The sequence below is a fragment of the Elephas maximus genome, chromosome 20, assembly GCF_024166365.1.
Source record: "Elephas maximus indicus isolate mEleMax1 chromosome 20, mEleMax1 primary haplotype, whole genome shotgun sequence".
NCBI classification, from domain to species: Eukaryota; Metazoa; Chordata; class Mammalia; order Proboscidea; family Elephantidae; genus Elephas; species Elephas maximus.
In genome coordinates, this window is record NC_064838.1 from 53,783,113 (window position 1) to 53,808,362 (window position 25,250).

Genomic DNA, 25,250 nt, shown 5'->3' on the forward strand with positions numbered 1-25,250 from the left:
GAACATTTTATGAAGAATGTGTATTTCTTCTACAGTGGGGAGGGAGGGTATAAAAGAGAAAAACTCCAATTTATATTTTCAAAGAGCTTCTAGATTCTACAACTAAAATAGTTATATTTACCACAATATCCTGCTCAGTGATAACTGCAATAATGTCACCCAGCCTTGCCCTGAAAGATCTATTTTACCAAGAATCATTTAGCATTCTTAGTTTTAAATACTCCAAGTCAAAACCCAACCGGACAATCCCCTGTGGTAGGAGAAGGTATTCAATGTGCTACCCATTCCTCTTACGCCCCCTAGAGAGAGGCCACATGTGTTGGGGGTCAGAACTGGACATCTACAGCCTGAAGCACACTTCCTCCAGGAAGGACCAAGGGACTGGATCAAGGGAACACTGATCACCTCCCACCAGCGGAGCCTCCCTGACAAGCCTGTGCCAATCAACAGACACTCCCAGACCAGTGGAACCCACTGCTATCTCTTACACCAGTGAAACCACAAAATTAGGGAAGCAAAAAGTACCCATTGTGATGCAACTCATCTGGATCTCAAGACAGACAAGGTTTAAAAATAAAAATACATATGTGTGTGTGCACATGTGTGTACATATATATACGTACACACAGAGAGAGCATTCACAAGGTGGCCAGAGCTTCCCACCTCTCCTCCCGCAAGTTTCCATCCCATCAGGGGCAGGTTTCTGACCCAGCCCACCTCTCTTTTCCAAGGAAAAAAGGAAAGGAACTCAATAGCTTTGGGTAACAAGAATGCCAAAGAGTAAGTAAAACGCACTATACCCACACAATGGAAGATTACTCAACCATAAAGAGAAATGAAGTTCCGACACGTCATATCATAGAAGAACCTTGAAAGCATTATGGTGAGTAAAATAAGTCAGTCACAAAAGGACAAATATTGTATGATCCCATTTATATGAAATAGGCAAATGCATACAGACCAAAGTTTATGAGTGGTTACCAGGGGCGGGACGGAGGGGGAAGTGGGGAGGTATTGCCTTTCTGTTCAGAGTGATGAAGAAATTTGGAAAGAGTTGCCATGGTTACACAACCAACGTAATGAACGTCACTGAATTTTACATGTAAAATGGTTAAAATGGCTAATAATATGCTATATATTTTTTACTGAAGGAGCACGTGGTAATTAGCATCACAGAGAGACAAATACAGAGTGCTGCGGTACCTTACGGGTCTGGAAGGTTTTCACAGAAATCATTCCAGGGTACATGACCACGAAACTGAGGACAAACAGAGCTGTGTGTATGTATGTGTTATAAAAAAAAAATGCCAAGGTGAATTCTCCTCATTAATGCGCCAAGCACTTCCAACAGCAACTACAGCATGATTGCTAATATTGACAAGCCAGGCCCTTTCTGTCCAGGAACAGAAGGCTGGTCCACAGGTAGTACTTATCGGTTGGCTTTAGACACTTCAAAAAAAAAAAAAATCCTGAGGGTCACCCTTCAGCCAAAGATTAGACAAAACAAGACTAATGGTGTACACCAGCCCAGCAAGGACTAGAAGCCAGGAGACAGGAAATCCAAGATCAAGAAGGGAGTGTTGACATGTTGTGGAGTTGGTAACCAATGTCATAAAACAATATGTATACTAATCGTTTGACGAGAAGCTAGTTTTTCCTGTAAACCTTCATCTAAAGTACAATAATAAAGAGGAAAAAAAACCTGACTTTAAACTCAAAACTTTTTCTGATTTACAAACTAAAACCTTTCATAAAAAGTCATCTGCTTATTGTCTTACTCGGGGGACATAACTTATTCATTTCTAATACTAAGCACCACATAGACCTGGCCACCCCATACTATGTCAAACAGCCAGTAACCTTTAACTGTGAGAAAGACACCAACAGCCTTCAGCCTCATCAACTCCAAGTACATCGGTTCTACAAAGCTCTTTTCTCTCTGTGGCTCTGCGACAATTTTCCCAAATGAGTCATTCCTATGACACTATAGAGCAAAGGCAGGAAGCTTAACTGGAATTTCCAATAGAGTTCCCTACTTTTACTCAAAACTGGCTCAGTCCAAGACCATCTTGCTAAAAATCACACAAAAGTTTTGAAATAAGGATTTACCCTATATAAATTTATTTAATGGAGAAGTCAATAAAGGGGGAAGATGAGAGTAAAGCCTTGGTCTGGGCACAGGGGTCCCATCTGACACACAGTAGAAGTACAGGTGGAAATGAGAGAAGGGGTGCTTTGCAGACAACATCAGCAAAGATATGCTCTTCCTCTTCCTTCCTACTCTTCCAAGAATCCCTTCCAGGCCACTCCCATGACCCTGGGCAGAAGGCAGCTGGACTAAGACTGGCAGGGACCAAAAATCTGGGAACTAAGGGGTGAACCTCATGTGCCAGCAATAGGTCATTCCTGCACTGTGAATGTTCCAGGGTCTGAATGGAATGTGCTTCTCGCCTCTCAAGATAGAGCAGATGTTTCAAGCCAAAGGCAGGTGACATAAAAACAGGGGACCACAACAGGAATGCTCTCCCTTAGCTAAAGGCCATGCAAAATGCCCTCTGAGGGTCCCTTCAGCTCGAGAATTCTCATCATTAGTTTTAAAACCTTAAAATCTCTCCTTTTCTAAAAAACAAGGTGAAGGGCAAAAAGTAAACACAATGCAATGCTTCCTAACTGCTAAGGCAATGTCATGGTATAGTGCCACCCTCTGGCCTCCATCAGGAAACAAACCAAATGGCAGTGATTTATTACGTCATTTAGACCAACCCTAAGACAAAGTGTGAGCTGCAGTGTTGCTCATTTTTAAAAATATCCAGGCTACTGTTAGGTACTTGGATCAAGCTTCATACATGGTCTGCCTTCCTGTTGCCCTGATTCTGGGCACAGGTAACAGATAACCTCTGTCCTGCCTGTGAGCAAGTCTGAAGTCAGGCAGAGCAAAGCCTGGGAAGGCTGACTCTCTCATCTTTGTGCATCTACAGGTGCAAGCCAATTTTAGGTGTGTCATGCATCATTTTTTCCATAGTCCCCACTGGGAGCTGACTGTGGTCACAACTCTGTCTACCGACCTTCCACCTCTCTTCATTCTACTTTTATGACAAACACTGTTATCACAAGAATACCTGACAAACATCGACCGTCTACAATTTGTTCAACTGCAAAGGTGACACAGAAAACTCTGGTTTCCAAGTTTCAGATTCCAGGTCCAATTTCAAAATGATATCCTATTTCTTTCTATCCCGTATACCAATCTAAAAGCTGAAATCTCTAGCAGAGCTAATTTATCAAAAAAAAGAGAGAGAGAGAGAGAGAAATTTAAAATGCTAAAAGCATGCTCTTGTTAAAAGCAGTTAATTTAGGGAAATAAAGCAGTTCAACTTCTCTCGGAGGGTCTGCAGGCTTCTGATATACACACAAATCGAAGATACTTATTTCTATCTCCTCATGCTGGGAAAGTCCATGTTACAGATAAACACACCTTCGGGCCACTGCCCAAGTAGACATTTTACCTAAAAAAGCAATAGGATACTACACCTGAAAAGAGTCCGGAGTTATCTATCGGGCCGGGAAACAGGTTGTGTTCACCCACATTGTACATGTCCCAGCTGTCAAAGCCCACATACTTCTTCCATTGCTTGAACCAACGGCTGTCAATAAGATACCTAGAGACAGACAAAAACTTACTGTGGCAGAAAAGCTGGCATTACAAGTTTCTGTGCCTATCCCCTCGTTCTTTTCTGGTCTTTCCTTTTGGGTCACTTACAACCCCCATTAAAAAACAGACTCAAGAGCAGAAGCAGGGCCAGGCTCTACACAGCACTGAGGGCATGGCCCAGGGCACGTATCCCTTAAGTGAAATGACTGTTTAAAAGAATGAATGAATGGAAGGGAGGAAATGATTGGCTTCAAAATGTTTATTTAAATTAAGTCTTTCTATGGGTAGAATCCTGTTTGCGATCAACCGGTCATTAATTCCATACGATTTCTACAGAGGTCCTCATCCAGGCAGACAGTTTGTGGCTGCACTGCTTTGCTTAATGTGAACAGCATTAAATTGATTTCATTTCTGAAAATGGGATAATAGTTCCACCTACTTCAGATTTCCTTAGTGGACCAAACAAGATATTAAAAATGTGTGAAAGCACCTCCTTTTCTTCCTTCCTTGATGATATCTGACTAGACTATAACAAATAATTTCCTCTAATACCCATTAAAATAGTACGCATATGCATATATATACAATTTATACTTATATGTGTAATTAGTACACATATACACATGTAAACAAACATGTATATATATACACATTTACATAAAGTTAGTGTCTACTGTGTTCATCTTATCAAAAATTCTGAAACTGTGTTTCATATTTAACTTATTGTTTTTTATACTTAAGAAAAGTAAGCAAACCTGGTTATATTTTAAAGTATCACTTTTATGATTAAGACAGAAGGAGGGAGAAACCTCTGTGGGGCAACAAAACACAAATATTCATAAGTTCTTCAAATTTTGTAACCAACAAACCTTAGAGAAGATCAGGCAGCTTCCCAGAGGCCACAGGATCCACAAATATATCCAAACTTCTAAATGTTCTTTTCTCTCCAAACCCCTTAAGCAATACCCTCCACAAACTTTTTGTGTGATTTTAGTCTATCGTAAACTCCCTCTCCTTCCACCGAGTATTCTTTTTCATGTATCACCCCTAAACAGGATAACTTCCAAAGTACCTCTGCTTGCTCTGCCTTTTAAAACTTGGCTAGCTCAAGATAAACACTGTAAAGCTGTATCTGAACTCCTCTTAACCTCAATATTTCTATTCTGAACTCAATTCCTCTATCACTATAAATGACATTATCATCACCACCATGGTTTCTTAAAGGCAGAAGTTCATTCTTATTCTTTGCAAACCCTAACCTGTTTTCTACTCCCACACAATACCACCCAGTAATCTCTCCACTATTGGAAGGTAATGCCTTTTCTACTAAACAATCTATTAAGAAACCTCGTGTCTCAGCTTTCTTTGTTCTTCTAAATTCTGTACTTCTAATCTTCTATCTAGCTCTAGGCTCCAGGCCACCCTCCTCTCCCACTCCAATATGCTGCTACCACAATTATTTCTGACATTTGTTATCAAAATAATCTAGAGCTCACAGACATTTGTTCAGCTTCTGACCCTGACATCTGTTCTGCAGTTTGCAAGTTACGAGTATCTACTTCTGATCCTTGCCTCAACTGAGTGAGGGCTGTGGGCCAAGTATTGCTACCCTGCTTTTACTAGTAAGGAACCAATGTCTACAAAGAGCGAATGTCTTCGCCCAGGGTCACAAGGGGAGTCCTCGATGACACAGGGCTCTTCCCACCCTCATGATCCCTGTGAGCACTCCACTTCCTCCCCATCCTGCAGCCCTTGCCCCCGCGGATCCGCCCCCTAGGGCTCTGAAGGGGCCGGTATGAGCTCCAGTCCCGCCGCGCTCTCCCAGTACCGATCTCAGGGTTCCTCTCCCAAGGGGCGGGGGTCAGGCCACCCTCTCAAGATCACCAGACACCGCCCCCGTCCGGCTCCTCCCCAAGCTGAAAGGGGCCGGGCCTGAATGCCGGGGCTCCTGCGCCCAGCTGTGCTCCGTAGAAGGGCGGGCCCACAGCTTACCACTGCGCCCCCCGTTGGAGCGTGGTCCTCATCAAGGCACCTAGCTCGGATTTCTGGGTCTCCGCATCCGGTCGCTCACGGCAGCCTCCGCCTTCCGCCATCTCATCCGCGGCCCCGGCGCAGCCGGCCCGGACATCCGCCTCGCGCACAGCGTGCGGCGAGCCGCGCCCACGCACGCACGCACGCACACACGTGCACGCGCCCAAGCCCCGCCCCGCGGCACCGCCTCGCGCGCCTGCCCGCCTCTTTCTTTTCTTCCCACCCCCACGCGCCGCGCCGTCGTGTCTCACAGACGCTGTGGAGCCGGGAGGAGGCCGGAAAAGGGGTAGAAGCCGAAGGAGCTGCCGCTTCCGCCTGCCTTGCCGCTTGCTTTTTGCGCCGCCCCTCTTTTCTGTGTTTCCGCGCAGTCCGTCAGGTGGCGGGCCTCACGACCCCGTGCGTTTTTCATTCTGACCTGAGGGGTTATCCTGGGCCTGAGTAAATGTGGAGTTGAGTTTGAGAAGCCCTAGGACTAGATTTTCTCACTTTCGCTTCTGCTGTGGCACGGGACCCGCAACGTTGCCATCTTTTATGTTGAAGGGGAAACAGGCTTTGCGAGGCCGCACTCCTGCTTTCTGCTAGTTCACTAACGTTTGCTAAGTCATTCTTCTGTAATTCTTGCCGAGGCGGTCTTATGTAAGTCTAGAGGCGTCCCTGGCATGTAGCCACTATTGTTCGCCACCGCTAGAAAAGCCCTGTCCCCCACCACGGGGCGAGGAGATCTGCTTAGTCATGCTGCTGCCCAGGACGTTCCTCGCATGTAAGTCTCCCTAAGAAACTCCTTTGTTGGCACTCTGGAGTTGCCTGCCGCTCTCAGCAAGCACCCTCCGTTTTTGAAGACAAGTTTTAAGTTGTTGGTCTCTGCCAGGACAGTTAGCGAGCCAGCCAAGAGACTGAAGAAATGGCAAGTGGGAGTGAGGCCTCTGGGGGGGAAATCCCAGGTTGGCCAACAACCTCCATGTGGAACGGTTTGGCTGTATGCTTGATGTGTGTGGACCTCCCGGTGAGTGTAGGGATGCCCTGAAAATGCTAAGCGGCATAGCCTGGTTGCAGGAAGATGTACGCCTTCGTAAGTGTGGAACGGAAGCTAGGAAAACAGTAGGGGCCATAGGGTGGCCGCTGGTCTGGCCCTTTCGGCTGGCCACTGACACCCAGCTAGCTGGTGAAGAACACATAGGAGCTTTGCAGGAAGAGTAACAGTTGGAAAGGGATATGCGGCAGTCGCACGTGGCCATGACTAACATATTGAGCAGCTGTGTCCACGAACAGGATGAGCAACTAGAAATGCTTGCCTGCAGGTTTGTAAAGATGGGGGAGGGGGGAAGGAAAGTGCCAAATGTGAAGATCAGGGCAATGTTGATGAAAGGTGACTGGGAAGTGAAAACATGAAATTCTTGGGATGACAAGCCTGGTAGTGACTCAGGTGGTGGTGATATTAGAGGAGGAGCATGGCTTTCCCCTCCCATAAGATAAAAACTACCTGCAAGCGGGATGACCCTAGACAAGAAATTCTACCCAGCAATTCTGTGACAATGCAGGAATACACCCTCACTGAGTTGATTGAATTGTATGTGGAATTCCAGCACAAAGGAAAGGAAACCATTGCAGCTTGGTTATTATATCTGTGGGATATCAGGGGAGACAGTGTTTCTTAAGGCAGCTGAGGCAGAAAAAACAGGTTATATTACCACTGACCCCGCCCACCGACAGTGTTTACATGCAGCTCAGAACACAGAGGGCATACACACTTTCTGTAATTGGATCATCTTGTGTTGTAGAAAGGCATGGGCAAATGGGGGAGATCTTCCTAGTACAGTCGATTACAGCAACTAATATGGGAGCTAGGTATGTGCCATTTATGCCGAACCCTTCTGGGGACCAGACAATGAACTGTTTACTGTGGGAATGATAGGAAAGATCCAACAGCCAGCCCTGCCTGCCTGGTACAGAACACTGGTGGCTATAGTTCGTCCCTAGTGGGCCAGGCAGTCTACGGTGGGAGAAGCCATAGCCAACTTAGGTGAAACTGACAGGGCTAGAGAGAAGGGGCTGCACACTGTGGGAAGAGCGAAAAGAAAGGCTGAAAGCCCTGTAAGGTGACTGTCCAAGAGCACCTTGAGAGTAACCCGAAAGCAGATATGGGAGGACTTAGTGGCTGCCAGGGCCGCAGTGGAAAAGATAACTGAATGCAGTTTTGGTCAACCTTTGAAAGACTCTGAAACCAGAGCAACTATACCACCCTCTGGATCCCACTGCCTGCTTCCTTATGGGAAGAGAAAAAAGAAAAGCTGAAAAGCCTCTAAGACAATTGTCCAAGGGCCCTTTGGAAGTAACCCAGAAGCAGATATGGATGGACTTAGTGGCTGCCAGGACCACAGTAGAAAAGACAGATAAACAACCAGATGCAGTTTTGGTCAATCTTTGGAAGAATCTGAAGCCAGAGCAATAATACTGCCCTCTGGGTTTCACTTTCCCCTGTGAAGAAGTGCCCCTTGCCACCAGGTAGATCCTGCCAATCCCTAAGGTCTACGGGTGGGGCTGAGGTAACCTGCAGGTCAGGGGCCTGCAGGGGGACCAGAGGCCCCATGTAGAGGTCACAAAACAAGCAGTGGGGTGCTAGCTCTGGTTAATACAGGGGCAGAATGCACCCCTATCTTTGGAAACCCTGAACAGGTTCAAGGACCCCCCTTGGCAATTGACAGGTGTCATGGATTGAATTATGTCCCCTAAAAAATGTCTATCAATTTGGCTGGGCCACGATTCTTGGTATTGTGTAATTTTCTATATATTGTAAATCCTGTTTCTATGATGTTAATGAGGGAGGATGGATGGCAGTTGTGTTAGTGAGGCAGGACTCAATCTACAAGACTGGATTGTGTCTTGAGTCAATCTTTTGAGATATAAAAGAGAGAAGCCAGCAAAGAGACAGGGGGACCTCATACCACCAAGAAAGCAGTGCCAGGCGCAGAGCGTGTCCTTTGGACTTGGAGTTCCTGCGCAGAGAAGCTTCTAGTCCAGGGGAAGATTGATGAGAAGGCTGACACAGAGAGAAAGCTTTTGTCTGGAGCTGACACCCTGAATTTGAACTTTAGCCTACTTGCCTGTGAGAAAATAAACTTCACTTTGTTAAAGCCATCCACTTGTGGTATCTCTGTTATAGCAGCACTAGATAATAAAGACAATGGGTATGGTGGAAAGTCCATCTGCATACATCAGGTACTCCTGACCCTACAAGTAGAATGTACTACCCCCAAATTGTATGAAGTTTGTGTTTCCACAATACCAGAATACATTCTAGGAGTGGATGTCCTCATGGGACTAAGTTTGATCACATCTGTGGGAGAATTCTGACTGCAGGTGAAGGTGGTAGAAGCAGTCTTGAGGGGAAAAGCAGCATGGGAACCAGTAGTCCTGTCTCCACCACAAAGAGTGGTAGACATCAGGCAATATAAGGTGCCTGGAGGATGTAAGGAAATCAGTGAAATCGTTTTGGAATTGAAAAGGGTAGGTAATCCCCCAGAAAGCCCAGCTGTGGTTTTAACAGCACTGTATGGTCTGTGAAGAAGTCAGATGGGTCATTGAGTATGACTGTGTACTATGGAGAACAAGGCGATCCCTCCTACACATGCTGCAGTCCCAAATGTAACTTCCTATTTGGAAACTTTTAGTAGAGACCTGGCCAATGTGTTCTTTATCATCCTTCTTGCCCCATCTGCTCAGGACCAGTTTTCCTTCATCTGAGGGGGACAGCAATGGACGTTCTGAGTGCTACCCCAATGGTATTTACATAGTCCCACTATATACCATGATTTGGTTGCTTGGAATCTGGCTTTTTTCCCCTCTCCTGCTACCATTTGTTGGTTTCATTACACTGATGATGTTATGTTAACTGCTGAAGACGTTTCTCTGTTACAGGACTGTCTAGACATCTTAATCACTCTCCTACAGGGGAGAGGATGGGCCGTGAATCCCCAAAAGGTGCAGGGGCCAGAAACATTGGTAAAATTCCTAGGGAAACCATAGATGATACTATATAAATTTTCCCCCCCTTCCACGACACCAAAAGAAGTGCAGGCCTTTGTGGGTCTTTTGGGGTATTGGAGAGTATTTATTACCCACTTGGACCAGTGCTTGAGACCACTCTATCAACTGGTAAAAAAGGGTCCCCCTTGGGATTGGGGTAATGAACCAGCAAGCTTTCTAGAAGGCAAGGTGTTGTTGCACAAGTGAAAGCACTAGGTGCGATACATGAAGGATTACCCTTCCAGTTGACTTAAGCAGCACCGAGAACAGCGTTGACTGGGTGTTATAACAAGATCAGGATGAAACTACAGTCCTCCTAGGTTTTTGGTTCCAACTATGGGGAAGGGCAGAAAATTGATAACAGTCCCGGGGAGAAAAAGTTGTCGGTGGCCTATAATGCTCTCCACCAGGTGGAACTGTTAATAGGGGTTGGAGCTATAACCCTTCACACAACTTTGCCCTTAAATGGGTGGGTCAACAGGCTGTTTTCCAAGCTGTCATCATCTATCATCCAGACAGCTACGCTGAGCAAATGGCATGCATACATGCAATAGTGCAGTGTGCATTCCATCAGTCCATTGGCCCAAGAGTTACAGGCTGTACTGGTCCAGTGACATATCAAGATGACTCCCCAGCACAGGCTAGCGTGCCACCAGAGTCTCCTCCCCCAATTCCAAGAGAGGGGAAGGCTTATTGCCAGCAGACACCTGGTAAACAGATGACTCTAGACAAGGTATACAACCACTGTAGATAGTGGTGGCTCTGCAAGCCTCCACTGATAATATTTGGCTTAATGGGAACTCAGCGAAGGCACAGCCATTTTGCCTAGACAAAGACATAAGAAGTCCATGGACTTAGAATGCCTTTCACACCTCTGTGGGGCCTATGTGTGGCCATAGACCTGTGTGGGGCCATTTCAACAGTATAGGCCCTCATTAGCACAGTATAACAGGGTATATACCTGAACTCTATTTTCATCTGTACCTGCTATAAGGGGGAGTGCCAGAGTTGTGACATATGACACTGCCCTACCCATTAAGCAAGGACTTCACCTACCCACATCAGGAGCCTGGGGACTGGTGGCTTCACCTACTCCACCAAGCCACCCGCAACAAGGGTCCAAGATATAAGTGGTGACTCCCAGTCCTTAGAGCCAACAGCACTGGGTGCCCATAGTCCAGCTGCAAAACCCATCTACTTAGGTATGCTGGGGAACAGGGACACACCTTGCACCTAGAAACTCAGGGGCAGAAGTCACTCCCTGCCTTGATCAGCACATGACCTACTGCAGCCAAAAGCCTGTGCCTACTCCAGTCACCCCACCCATCTAGGACTGTAAGTGAGAGCCTACACCACACACTCAGTGACCAATGACCTGGACACCTGAGCTGAATCCACACAAGAAAAGTAAATTGACTTCTGGGCTCACATAGCTAGTAACAGCCCTAGCCACGTGGAGACAAGATGTGAGAGCTTCAAAGATGCCAATAATCAAACTAGCTCACACAATCAGCCTATTTGGGCATATCAAAACAAAACAAGAAGCTAGGACACAGTAAGCAAGCATAACATAACTTATTGATGGCTAGAGATAACAGTCAATATCAAATCACATAAAGAGGCAGGCTGTGATGGTTTCAGCAAGCTACCAAAACAAAGCATCAAGAAACCTTCCAGAGGAAGAGAATTTCTTGGAATTACCAGAGGTAGAATTCAAAAGACTAATACATAGAACTCTTTAAGAGATCAGGAAGGAAATCAGGCAAAATGCAGAACAACCCATGAAACACACAGACAAAGCAATAGAGGAACTTAAGGTTACACAAGAGCATAATGACAAATTTAATAGGCTACAAGGATCCATAGAGACAGCAAACAGAAATCCAAAAGATTAACAATAAAATTTCAGAAGTACGCAATTCAAGAGAAAGTCATAGGAGCAGAATTGAGGCAATGGAAGTCAGAATTAGTGATACTGAAGGTAAAGCACTTGACACCAACTTATTTGAGAAAAAATCAGATAAAAGAATTTTAAAAAGTGAAGAAATCCTAAGAATTATGTGTGGCTCTATCAAGAGGGATAACCTACGAGTGATTGGAGTACCAGAACGGGGGTGGAGGGAATAACAGACAGTATTTGTGGAAGATTTGTTGGCAGAAAACTTCCCTGATAAAGTGAAAGATGAGAAGATATAAAAGAAGCACATCAAACCCCACACAAGGTAGATCCCAAAAGGAAGTCACCAAGACATTTTACAATCTAACTTTCCAAAACCAAAGATAGATAATTTTAAGAGTGGTTCGGGATAAACGAAAAGTCACCTACAAAGGAGAGTCAATAAGACTAAACTCTGACGACTCAGCAGAAACCATGCAGGCAAGAAGGCAATGGGATGACATATATAAAGCCTTGAAGGAAGATAATTCCCAGCCAAGAATTATATATCCAGCAAAACTATCTCTCAAATATGATGGTGAGATTGGGGCATTTCCAGGTAAACAGAAGTTTAGGGAGTCTGTAAAAACTAAACCAAAATTACAAGAAATGTTAAAGGCAGTCCTCCAGTTAGAAAATCAATAACATCAGATAACAACCCAAGAACAGGACAGAGCAACCAGGTATCAACCCAAATAGGAATGTCAAAAAATAAATCAAACCTAAAACACTGAAAATAGGAAAACAGAGATGTCAATATGTAAAAGATGACAACATTAAAAAAGAGGGACTAAAAAATATCTTTCATATGGACAGGAAGTCAAGGTGATATAAAGAGATAAAAGATTGGTTTAAACTTAGAAAAATAGGGGTAAATATTAAGGTTGCCACAAAGGAAGTTAACAATCCAATATAAAAACATAAAGACTCAGCAAATACAAAATCAACAACAATGAAAAGCATGAAAAGAAAATACATAAAGACAAATCAGCACAGAAAATGAAGTGGAAAAAAGAAACCGTCAAGACACAAAAAAAAATACATCAAGATGACGGCACTAAACTCATACCTATCCATAATTACGCTGAATGTAAATGGACTAAATGCACCAATAAAGAGACAGAAAGTGGGAGAATGGATAAAAAATACATGATCCATCTATATGCTGCGGAGATAGAACGTTAGACTTAAAGACACAAACTACAACTCAAAGGATGGAAAAAATATATATCAAGCAAACCACAATAAAAAAAGAGCAGGAGTGGCAATATCAGTCTCTGACAAAATAGACTTTAAAGCAAAATTCACCACAAAGCATAAGGAAGCACACATATAATGATTAAATCGTTAATACACTGGAAGGACATAACCATAATAAATAAATACACACCTAACAACAGGGCTCCAAAATACATAAAACAAACTGTAACAGCATTGAAAAGAGAAATAGACAACACCGCAATAGTTGTAGGAGGCTTCAACACACCACTTTCAGTGAAGGACAGAACATCCAGAAAGAAGCTCAATAAAGACACGGACGATCTAAACGCCACAATCAATCAACTTAATCTCATAGACATATATGGAACACTCCACCCAACAGCAGCCAAGTGTACTTTCTTTTCCAACACACATGGAACATTCTCCAGAATAGACCACATATTAGACCACAAAGCAACCCTTAACAAAATCCAAAACATTGAAATATTACAAAGCATCTTTTCTGATAATAAAGCCATAAAAGTAGAAATCAATAACAGAAGAAGCAAGGAAAAAAAATCAAATACATGGAAACTGAACAACATCTTGCTCAAAAACTAGTGGGTTATAGAAGAAATTAAGGATGGGATAAAGAAATTCACAGAATCAAATGAGAATGAAAACACATCCTACCAGAGCCTTTGAGACACGGCAAAAGCAATGCTCAGAGGTCAATTTATAGCAATAAATGCACACATCCAGAAAGAAGAAAGGGCCAAAATCAAAACATTAACACTACAACTCAAGTAGAAGGAGAGCAGCAAAAAAAAAAAAAAAGCCCTCGGGCACCAGAAGAAAGGAAATAATAAAAATTAGAGCAGAAGTAAATGAAATAGGAATAGGAAAACAATTGAAAGATTTAACAAGACCAAAAGCTCCTTCTTTGAAACAATTGACAAAATCGATAAACCGTTGGCCAAAATGACAAAAGAAAAACTCAAGAGAAAACAAATAACCCAAATAAGAAGTGATATGGGTGATATCACAACTGACCCAAATGAAATTAAAAGAATCACAACTGAATACCATGAAAAATTGTACTGCAACAAATTTGAAAACCTAGAGGAAATGGATGACTTTCTAGAAACACACTACCTACCTAAACTAGCACAAACAGAGGTAGAATAACTAAATAAAGAAGAGATTGAAAAAGTAATTTAAAAACTCCCAACAAAATAAAAAAGCCCTGGACCTGACGGCTTCACTGGAGAGTTCTACCAAACTTTCAGAAAAGAGTTAACACCACTACTACTGAAGGTATTTCAGAGGACTCCCAAACTCATTCTATGAAGGAAGAATAACCCTGATACCAAAACGAGGTAAAGACACCACAAAGAAAAAGAAAATTACAAACCAATATGCCTCATGAATATAGATGCGAAAATCCTCAACAAAATTCTAGCCAATAGAATTCAACGATATATCAAAAAAAAAAAAAAGTTCACCATGACCAAGTAGGATAATATCCATATGCCTACAAGGAGGATCAGTTAATACCACTATTATTCAAATTTATGCACCAACCACTAAGGCCAAAGATGAATTGAAGATTTTTACCAACTTCTGCAGTCTGAAATTGATTGAACGTTCAATCAGGATGCACTGATAATTACTGGTGACTGGAATTCGGAAGTTGAAACAAAGAAGGATCAGTAGTTGGAAAATATGGCCTTGGTGATAGAAACAACGCCAGAGATCACATGATAGAATTTTGCAAGACCAACGACTTCTTCGTTGCAAATACCTTTTTTTCACCAACATAAGTGGCAACTATACACATGGACGTCGCCAGATGGAATACACACGAATCAAATCGACTACATCTGTGGAAAGAGAAGACGGAAACGCTCAATGTCATCAGTCAGAACAAGGCCAGGGGCCGATTGTGGAGCAGACAATCAATTGCACATGTGCAAGTTCAAGTTGAAAATGAAGAAAATTAAGACAAGTCAAGAAGAGCCAAAGTATGACCTTGGGTATATTCCACCTGAATTTAGAGACCATCTCAAGAACAGATTTGACGAGGTGAACACTAATGACCGAAGACGAGAGGAGTTGTGGAATGACATCAAAGACATCATACACGAAGAAAGCAAGAGGTCATTAAAAAGACAGGAAAGAAAGAAAAGACCAAAATGGATGTCAGAAGAGACTCTGAAACTTGCTCTTGAATGTCGAACAGCTTAAGAAAAAGGAAGAAATGATGAAGTAAAAGAGCTAAACAGAAGATTTCAAAGGGTGGCTCAGGAAGACAAAGTAAAGTATTATAATGACATGTGCAAAGAGCTGGAGATAGAAAACCAAAAGGGAAGAACACACTCGGCATTTCTCAAGCTGAAAGAACTGAAGAAAAAATTCAAGCCTCAAGTTGCAATAGTGAAGGATTGTATGGGGAAAATATTAAATGACACAGACAGCATCAAAAGAAGATGGAAGGAATACAGAGTCATTATACCAAAGAGAATTGGTTGACGTTCAACCATTTCAGGGGGTAGCATATGATCAGGAACTGCTGGTACTCAAGGAAGAAGTCCAAGCTGCACTGAAGGCATTGTCGAAACACAAGGCTCCAGAAATTGACGGAATATCCATTGAGGTGTTTCAAGAAATGGATGCAGCACTGGAAGTGCTCACTTGTTGTCTTAGTCATCTAGTGCTGCCGTAACAGAAATACCACAAATGGATGGCTTTAACAAAGAGAAATTTATTTTCTCACAGTCTAGTAGGTTACAAGTCCAAATTCAGGGTGTCAGCTCCAGGGGAAGGCTTTCTCTTTCTGTCCGCTCTGGAGGAAGATTCCTTGTCCTCAAACTTCCCCTGGTCCAGGAGCTTCTCAGGTGCAGGGACCCTGTGTCTAAAGGATACGCTCTGCTCCTGGTGCTGCTTTCTTGGTGGTATGAGGTCCCCAACTCTCTGCTTTCTTCCCTTCCATCTCTTGAGATATAAAATGTGGTGCAGGCCACACCCCAGGGAAACTCCCTTTACCTTGGATCAGGGAGGTGACCTGAGTGAGGATGGTGTTACAATCCCACCCTAATCCTCTCAACATAAAATTACAATCACAAAATGGAGGACAACCATACAATACCGGAAATTATGGCTTAACCACGTTGATATACACATTTCTTGGGGGGACATAATTCAATCCATGACACTCGTCTATGCCAAGAAATTTGGAAGACAGCTAACTGGCCATCCAACTGGAAGACATCTATATTTATGCCTATTCCCAAGAATGATGAGCCAACTGAATGCAGAAAATATGAAACAATATCATTAATATCACATGCAAGCAAAATTTTGCTGAAGATCATTCAAATGCAGCTGCAGCAGTATGTCAACAGGGAACTGCCAGAAATACAGGGTGGTTTCAGAAGAGGACATGGAACTGGGGATATCACTGCTGATGTCAGATGGATCCTGGCTGAAAGCAGAGAATACCAGAAGGATGTTTACCTGTGTTTTCTTGACTATACAAAGGCATTCAGCTGTCTGGATTATAACAAACTATGGATGACATTGCGGAGAATGGGAATTCCAGAACACTCATTTGTGCTCATGAGGAACCTGCACATAGTTCAAGAGGCAGTTGTTCAGACAGGACAAGGGGATACTGCATGGTTTAAAGTCAGGAAAGGTGTGCATCAGGGCTGTATTCTTTCACCATATCTATTCAATCTGTATGCTGAGCAAATAATATATGAAGCTGGACTATATGAAGAAGAAAGGGGCATCAGGATTGGAGGAAGACTCATTAACAACCTGTGATATGCAGATGATACAACCTTGCTTGCTGAAAGTGAAGAGAACATGAAGCACTTACTGATGAAGATCAAAGACCACAGCCTTCAGTATGGATTACACCTCAACCTAAAGAAAACAAAAATCCTCACAACTGGACCAATAAGCAACATCATGATAAATGGAGAAAAGATTGAAGTTGTTAAGGATTTCATTTTACTTGGATCCACAATCAACACCAATGGAAGCAACAGTCGAGAAATCAAAAGATGCATCGCACTGGACAAATCTGCTGCAAAGGATCTCTTTAAAGTGTTGAAAAGCAAAGATGTCACCTTGAAGACTAAGGTGCACCTGACCCAAGCCATGGTGTTTTCAATTGCATCATATGCATGTGAAAGCTGGACAATGAATAAGGAAGACCAAAAAAGAATTGATGCCTTTGAATTGTGGTGTTGGTGAAGAATATTGAATATACCATAAACTGCCAAAAGAATGAGCAAATCTGTCTTGAAATAAGTACAAACAGAATGCTCCTTAGAAGCAAGGGTGGCGAGACTGCATCTTACATACTTTGGGCATGTTGTCAGGAGGGACCAGTCTGTGGAGAAAGACATCATGCTTGGTAAAGTACAGGGTCAGCAGAAAAAAGGAAGACCCTCAACAAGATGGATTGACACAGTGGCTGCAACAATGGGCTCAAGCATAACAACGATTGTGAGGATGGTGCAGGACCATGCAGTGTTTCATTCTGTTGTGAACAGGGCCGCTGTGAGTCAGAACTGACTCGATGGCACCTAACAACAACAACAAGTGGGATTCATATCAGGTTTGCAGGCATGGGTCAATATTAAAAAAAAAAAAAAAAACTAATGTAATCCAAACACTTATGTTCATCAAATGACTTCACCAAAAAAATTAAAAAATAACCTACAAACTAAGAAAAAAATTTTGGCTACAGTATATCTGATCAGAGTTTAATCTCTAAAATCTACAAGGTACTGCAAAACTTCAACCACAAAAAGACAACCCAATTAAAAAATGGGCAAAGGATATGAACAGTCACTTCACCAAAGAAGACATTCAGGCAGCTAACAGATACATGAGGAAAAGCTCAAGATCATAAAAAAAAAATATGCAAATCAAAACTACAATGAGATACCATATAACCCTAATACGGCTGGCATTAATCCAAAAAACACAAAATTATAAATGTTGGAGAGGTTGTGGTGAGACTGAAACACTTATACACTGCTGGTGGGAATGTAAAATGGTACAACCAATTTGGAAATCAATTTGGTGCTTCCTTAAAAAGGTAGAAATAGAAGTATCATATGATCCAGCAATCCCACTACTTGAAATATATTCTAGAAAAATAAGAGCTGTCACACAAATAGGTATATGCACGCCCATGTTCATTGCAGTACTGTTCACAATAGCAAAAGGATGGAAACAACATAGGTGCCCGTCAACGGATGAATGGATAAACAAAGTATGGTATATTCACACAATGGAATACTACACAATAATACAGAACAATGATGAATCTGTAAAACATCTCATAACATGGATGAATCTGGAAGGCATTATGCTGAGTGAAATCAGTCAGTTGCAAAAGGACAAATATTGTATGAGACCACTATTATAAGAACTCAAGGAAAGGTTTAAACACAGAAGGAAACATTCTTTGATGGTTACAACGGTGGGGAGAGAAAACCAAAAACAAGACAGGAGACAAGAATTATCTTAGGTGAAGGGAAGGATAACACACAATACAGGGGATGTCAGTACTACTGGATTAAACCAAAAGCTGAGAAGTTTCCTGAACACAACCAACGACTATGAAGGACGGTGTAGCAGGGGCAGGGGTCTGGGATCTATGGTCTCAGGGGACATCTAGGTCAATTGGAATAACAAAGTTTATTAAGCAAATGTTCTGCATCCCACTTTGGTGAGTGGCATCTGGGGTCTTAAAAGATAGCGAGCGATAGCAAGCAGCTAAGATGCATCAATTGGTCTCAACCCACCTGGACCAAAGGAGAATGAAGAACACCAAGGACACAAGGTAATTACGAGGCCAAGAGACAGAAAGGGCCACATAAACCAGAGACTACATCAGCCTGAGACCAGAAGAACTAGATGGTGCCCGGCTACAACCGATGACTGCCATGACAGGGAACACAACAGAGAACCCCTGATGGAGCAGGAGAGCAGTGGGATGCAGGCCCCAGATTCTTGTAAAAAGACCAGACTTAATGGTCTGACTGAGACTAGAAGGACCCCGGTGGTTGTGGCCCCCAGACCTTCTGTTAGCCCGGGACAGGAACCGTTCCCAAAGCCAACTCTTCAGACAGGGATTGAACTGGACAATGGGATGGAGAGGGATGCTGGTGAAGTGTAGGCTTCTTGGACCAGGTGGGCACTTGAGATTATGTTGTCATCTCCTGCCTGGAGGGGAGATGAGAGGCTAGACCGGGTTAGAAACTGGTGAAATGGACACAAAAAAAGAGAGTGGAGAGAGGGAGTGGGCTGTCTCATTAGGGGGAGAGCAATTGGGAGTATGTAGCAAGGTGTGTATAAGTTTTTGTGTGAGAGACTGACTTGATTTGTAAACTTTCACTTAAAGCACACAAAAAAAAAAGGTAGCGAGCAGCCATCTAAGATGCATCAATTGGTCCCAGTCCACCTGGAGCAAAGGAGAATGAAGAACACCAAAGACACAAGGAAAATATTAGCCCAAGAGACAAAAGGGGCCACATAAGCCAGAGACTTCATCAGCCTGAGACCAGAAGAACTAGATGGTCTCTGGCTGCTTCCAATGACCACCCTGACAGGGAATGGAAACGCAACAGACAGTCCGTGACAGTGCAGGAGAAATTGGGGTGCAGAACTCAAATTCTCATAAAAAGACCAGACTTAATGTTCTGACTAAGACTGGAGGAACCCCAGGAGACACGGCCCCCAGACTCTCTGTTGACTCAGAGCTAAAACTATTCCCAAAGCCAACTCTTCAAAGAATAGACTGGACTATAAGACATAAAATGATACTTGTGAAGAGTGTGCTTCTTAGTTCAAATATATACATGAGACTAAATGGGCAAGGGTGTGGAGGTAAGATGAGAAAGCAGAAAGGAATAGGAGTTGGCTGAATGGACATGGGAAATCTGGGGTGGAAAGGAGGGATGTGCAGTCACATTATAGGGATAGCAGGGTCACATAACAATGCGTGGATAAATTTTTGTATGAGAAACTAACTTGAGCTGTAAACTCTCATCTAAAGCACAATTTGTAAAAAAAATTGGCTTAAAGCTGGCTCAGGGCAAAGCATTCAATGGGCTGAATTAAGGGCTGCATGGATGGTTATCACCTACAAACTCTGGCCCCTAAGCCTGTGTATGGACAGTTGGGTGGTAGCCTGTGGTTACCTGTGTGGATAGGCCAATGGCATAAAGAGTAAATGGGTGAAGTCCTGTGGGGGAAAGCCTTGTGGCAGGACATCTGGGATCACCTCCAAACCTCAGACACTAACCTAATTGTCTTTCATGTAGCAACCCATTCACCTCTTTCCCTGCTGGGAAACCAGGAAGCAGACATTATAGCACAAATTAGAACAGTTCATCCAAAAGGGAAAGCTGCCCACAGGATTCACCAGGAAAGTGGACACCATAGTGCCTGTGTTGGTTGAAAAATAGCTAAAGAGGCAGGCATACAGTGAAGTAGAGTAATATGGTGGTTCCAGTACAAAATTGCCTCGTGTGCTCACGTCAATGCCCAAGACACCTGCCCCACAATCCAGAAAAGATACATAAGGAAACACAGCCAGCAACAGACTGACAGGTAGATAATATAGGACCCCTACCCCACATCGATGGAATGAAATAAGCTCTCATTTGTGTGGACACTGTTACCGACTTGACACAGGCATTCCTGTGTAAATGAGCGAACCAGGCTGTTACAATAAAAGGATTATAAAAATTGAGTGCTATGTACAGGATGCCCCAAACCATTGATAGTGACCAGGGTACACACTTTACAAGTCATGATACGCATGAATGGGCAGCTGAGAACGAGGTACAATGGCATTAGCACATGCCTTACAACCCCCAGGCCGGTGAAAGGAAGAATGGGGTCTTAAAACAACAAATACGAACACTTATGGGCAAAGCCCCCTTGGTGAGGTGGACCAAGGTGATGTGTGAGGCTTTAAGGTTGATAAATTCAGCTCCCACTGAGGCTTTAGCCCCATATGCCAGGGTAGGGGCCCCGAGTGACCCTCCAGCAATGATCTGAGTGATGTCACAAGCTCCACAAGCATATCCACCAAGATTGTTACTGGAACAACACAGTTTGGTCCTCCGGACACCTCAGGCCCTGGTGCTGGGAAGTGCAACCATGTATTGGTACTTTTCATGGGTCACCCCACTGGGATGAATTGGCTATTTCGTCCTTCTGGAGGTGGAAGAACTGATCAGTCTAAGGTGGAAGCCCACCATCCTACTGCACGACAGTCACACTTTACATGAAAAGGAGCGATGGTTAGATCATGAGGAATGGAAGTTGGTCTCCTTTTCTATACAGGAAAACAGATGACTTTACTCACAATCCCTTAAGTGACCTCCCCAGGGCAGCACGTATGGTATACTCATCCAGGAAAAATGCCCAAAGCTGCCACTGTTTTCATCACCCAAGGGGAAACCACTAGTGTTATTGTAATAGAAGGGGAAGATTTAGCCCTGTTGGTACCTACTAAACACCTGTCTTTCCAACCACAAGTATGGCCTACTCTGCTTTCTTCCTTTCTGGGCAGCCAACATCTTCCTAGAGTGGGCTCACAGCTTCACCATAGTCCACAACGAAAGAAGTTGTTGGATCTGTGGACAATTCCCCGTCTCAAGTGCCAAAGCCTTGCCTTGGAGTGTGGAGCTCCTGCCTGGAAACAATTGGGCAGCTATGGGAGACATGGGGATGCAGTATTAAAGCCTTTTAACTAATTGGGGTATAAGAGGAGGGATGTGTACGACATCATCTTTTCCTGGACTCAGACTGTTGCAGACACCCACATCTTAGTAAGAGATTGCAACACTTCTCAGTTGCAGCCATGAGAAGGTATTTACAAACTCTGGGTTGGTTTAGGTTGTTTAGTACCTGTCATGGATTGAATTTTGTCCCCTCCCAAAATGTATGTATAAGTTTGGCTGGGCCATGATTCCCCATATTGTGTGGTTTTCCTCTATTTTGTGATTGTAATGTTATGTTAGAGAGGATTAGGGTGGAATTGTAATTTTATGTTAAAGAGGATTAGGGTGGGATTGTAACACCCTTACCAGGTCACATCCCTGATCCAATGTAAAGGGAGTTTCCCTGGGGTGTGACCTGCACCACCTTTTATCTCTCAAGAGATAATAGCGAAGGGAAGCTAGCAGAGAGTGTGGACATCATACCACCAAGAAAGGAGCTCTGGGAGCAGAGTGAGTCCTTTGGACCTGAGGTTCCTGTGCTGAGATGCTCCCAGAACAAGGGAAGACTGATGTCAAGGACCTTCCACCAGAGCCGACAGCAAGAAAGCCTTCCCCTGGATCTGGTGCCCTGAATTCGGACTTCTAGCCTACTGGACTGTGAGAGAATAAACTCTCTTTGTTAAAGCCATCTACTTGTGGTATTTCTGTTACAGCAGTGCTAGATGACCAAGACAGTACCCGAACAGGGTATGTTAGGGAAACCTACTTCTGTCTGTTCTGAACCAAGTAAAACCCCATGAGGTCCCCTGTATCCCTCCAATTCCTCCTCCCACATAGTGGGCTGGACTCCTGGGTCCCACTGCCAATGGGTGATAATGCCTAATACCACTGAATGGTTACAGTATAAAAACCCCAATGGGACTGCAGGAGAGTACCTTGCTCCTAACAGCACTCAATGGCTGTGTGGCCACTACTTGTGGCCTTGGTTTACTGTATGATTGGATAGGGTGCTGCACTTTGGAGTTACCTTATGCTGCAGGAACCATTAGAAAAAACTATACCAAAACCTTTGAACTACCCATCAGTAAAAGCCAGGTGGACCGAGCATAGTCTTTTCCACTGGCGTGATTTCCTTTTAAATGTTTTTGTTCCCCCGTTGGCTCCTTAGAAGTAATGGGACAAATTGAAGCTATAATTTTACTAAACAGGGCCTGAACAATAGCAGAGAAAGCTTGTGGCCATTGACCGATAAAACCACCCAAATGTGGAAAGTAGTCCTTCAGAACTGAATGATTCTAGACATTCTAATGGCTGGCCACTCAAGGGAGGACATGTGCCATAGTAAAAACTGAATGTTATACCTATATACCAGACTACCCACAAAACGTAACTGATTTTTTAGGACATATTAAGAAACAGATAGAAGCCTTGAACACACCTGATGTCTGGTCTGCTGTGGCCACCTGGTTTTCCTCTTTCTCTTCTGGCTGGTGAGGTATTTTGTTGGGTCTTTGTCTTTTCCTGGTGTGATCATTAAGGTTGCGTGTCAACTTGGCTGGGCCATGATTCTCAGTGGTTTGGTGGTTAAGATGTAGTTTGGCAGTTGTATAATGATAAAATCACCTCCATAATGAGATTTGATATAATGCCATCACCTCCATGATGTGATCGGCTGTGAGTAGCCAATTAGTTGAAAGGGAGTTTCCTTGGGGGTGTGGCCTGCATCAAATATAGGTGGACTTTCTGGCAAGGTTCGCTGAATTTTGCTCACTCAGGATCCTGCCGCTGGCTCCTGTTTGTCTGACCTCTGATTCTTGGAACTTGAGCTAGCAGCTTACCTGCCATCTTGCCTGCTGATCTCGGGATTTGTCAGTCACTGCAGCCAAAGAGTCAGAGCCTTGCTGCCTGACCTGCCAATCTTGGGTCAGCGCCTGCAGCTACGTGAGTCGGAAGAAGCTTCCAACCTGAGCCAGGGACTTGGGACTTTCCAGCTTCTACAGCTGGTGAGCCATTTCCTTGATATAAATCTCTCTGTGTATATATTCATACACTTTACTGGTTTCACTTCTCTAGACAGCCCAGCTTAAGACATTTGGGTATATTGATTTCCTGCTGTTTGTCTATATTGTTGGTGTGGTCTGTGCCTCCCAATGACAGCAAAGCTGTCTGTCCCTACCTGCAAAGGGACCTTGCTGAAGAGGGAGAATGTGCCAGACTGTAAGAGCTGACCTCAAGGGGTAGAATGAAGGGGAAACAGGCTTTGCAAGACCGAACATGGCTGCCGTTATTCTTTCTGCTAGTGCACTGCCATTTGCTAAGTCATTCTTATGTAATTTATGCTAAGGCAGCCTTATGTAAGTTTACAGCCATCCCTGGCATGTAGTCATTATTGTTCTCCACCACTATAAAACCCCTGGTTCCCACTGTGGGGTGAAGAGATCTACTTGGTCCTGCTGCTGCCCAGGACTTTCCTTGTATGTAAGTCTCCCTAATAAACCCCTTTGCTGCCACACTGGAGTTGCCTGCCTCTTTCTTCAGTCTCTTGGTGCCCCTCCATTTTTGGAGACAAGTTTCACGTTACTGGTCCCTGCCAGGATATATATATATATATAAAACCCACTGCTGTTGAATCGATCCTGAGTTGCTGTATATATATACATACATATATATGTACGGCAACTAACAACAGCTACTACGTTTTGTCTTTAGCCTAAGAGACCTTAGGCGTGCTATAGCTGCCCAAACAGGGGACCGGTGGGATCAGAGTTCCAGCCTCGCTGCACTTACAGGGTTTTCAGGGAGCACCAGGAGTGAACTAGTCATTAACAGGCATCTCCAAGCAGTCTGGATGTCAGAATCATCTAGCCCAAGGCTGAGTTCTATAAAACCACACTTTTCACACAGAACTATTTGCCTTGTCAGGAAGACAAGCAGCTACAGAGGAGTGATAGCAACAAGAGGAGAAAGAGGAGATCAAGGTGTGTTCTCCATATTTAAGTGCCAGGCATCTTCTCAATCTGTTCTGAGAACAAGACACAATGTCCTGGACACTGTATGCTTTCCACCTGACCCTGCACACATAAACACAACCCTCCTCCTGGAAGGGAAAGTAAACCCAGAGCAAAGAGAGGCACATCAACTGGCTTTGTCCAGCAGTTTCTGCCCTCAGAGAAAAATAAATAAGATTCAGTTCCTCCTCTCAAAGAGTCTACATCTAATAGAGTTGAAGAGGCTTCCACAAATAACCACAATGCCAAGGAGTGTGTGATAAGTGCCACAAAATGTGTGAACCAAGCTTTGTAGGAGTGCCAGGCACAACCTCCAGCTGTAAAAGGCATCCTTTGACATGAGTAGAATTCGAGTGTGGTCTTGAAGAAAGTGTTGGAAGTGTAGACATGGGCGTGCATGTTATAGGAGAGGAGACTGCAAGGATCAGAAGAGAATTTCTGGAACTGACAGAGCAGGATCAGGATGGGGATTAGGACAATGGAGCAATGGGCAGACAACTAAAAGAGCCTAAGGGGATAAAAGACTGGAAAGGAGACTGGAGAGATTTCAGGTCCTGCCTGAAATGGCAGGCAGATATTGGAGGAGGTTTTAGAGCAGAGAGGAAATGGCTGAGGTTGCTTCACACCCACAGTACAGTGGT

At 43.8% G+C, this 25,250-nt stretch overlaps 1 protein-coding gene and 1 long non-coding RNA gene across 10 annotated transcripts in view; one reads left to right on the top strand and one right to left on the bottom strand.

Annotated features, from left to right (window-relative positions):
- Positions 1-5,808, bottom strand: part of USP4 (ubiquitin specific peptidase 4) — a 41,704-nt gene extending 35,896 nt beyond the window's left edge. For 3 of the 4 annotated variants that reach the window (XR_007514400.1, XM_049862222.1, XM_049862221.1), the window contains exons 1-2: positions 5,645-5,808; positions 3,532-3,659 (exon numbers count right to left, since the gene is read on the bottom strand). Coding sequence is in view for 3 of the 4 variants with exons in the window: in XM_049862222.1 (XP_049718179.1) it covers positions 3,532-3,659; positions 5,645-5,745 (229 nt within the window). In the remaining variant the exon portion in view is untranslated. Of the gene's footprint in view, positions 1-3,531; positions 3,660-4,521; positions 5,617-5,644 lie in introns of those variants that run through there. The other variant, XM_049862223.1, reaches the window with a different exon arrangement.
- Positions 5,809-5,914: 106 nt separating this feature from the next.
- LOC126063515 (uncharacterized) overlaps positions 5,915-25,250 on the top strand; it is a 30,374-nt gene continuing 11,038 nt past the window's right edge. For 5 of the 6 annotated variants that reach the window (XR_007514378.1, XR_007514380.1, XR_007514383.1 and 2 more), the window contains exon 1: positions 5,915-6,443. This is a non-coding gene — a long non-coding RNA (uncharacterized LOC126063515). Of the gene's footprint in view, positions 6,444-23,376; positions 23,605-25,250 lie in introns of all 6 variants that reach the window. The other variant, XR_007514379.1, reaches the window with a different exon arrangement.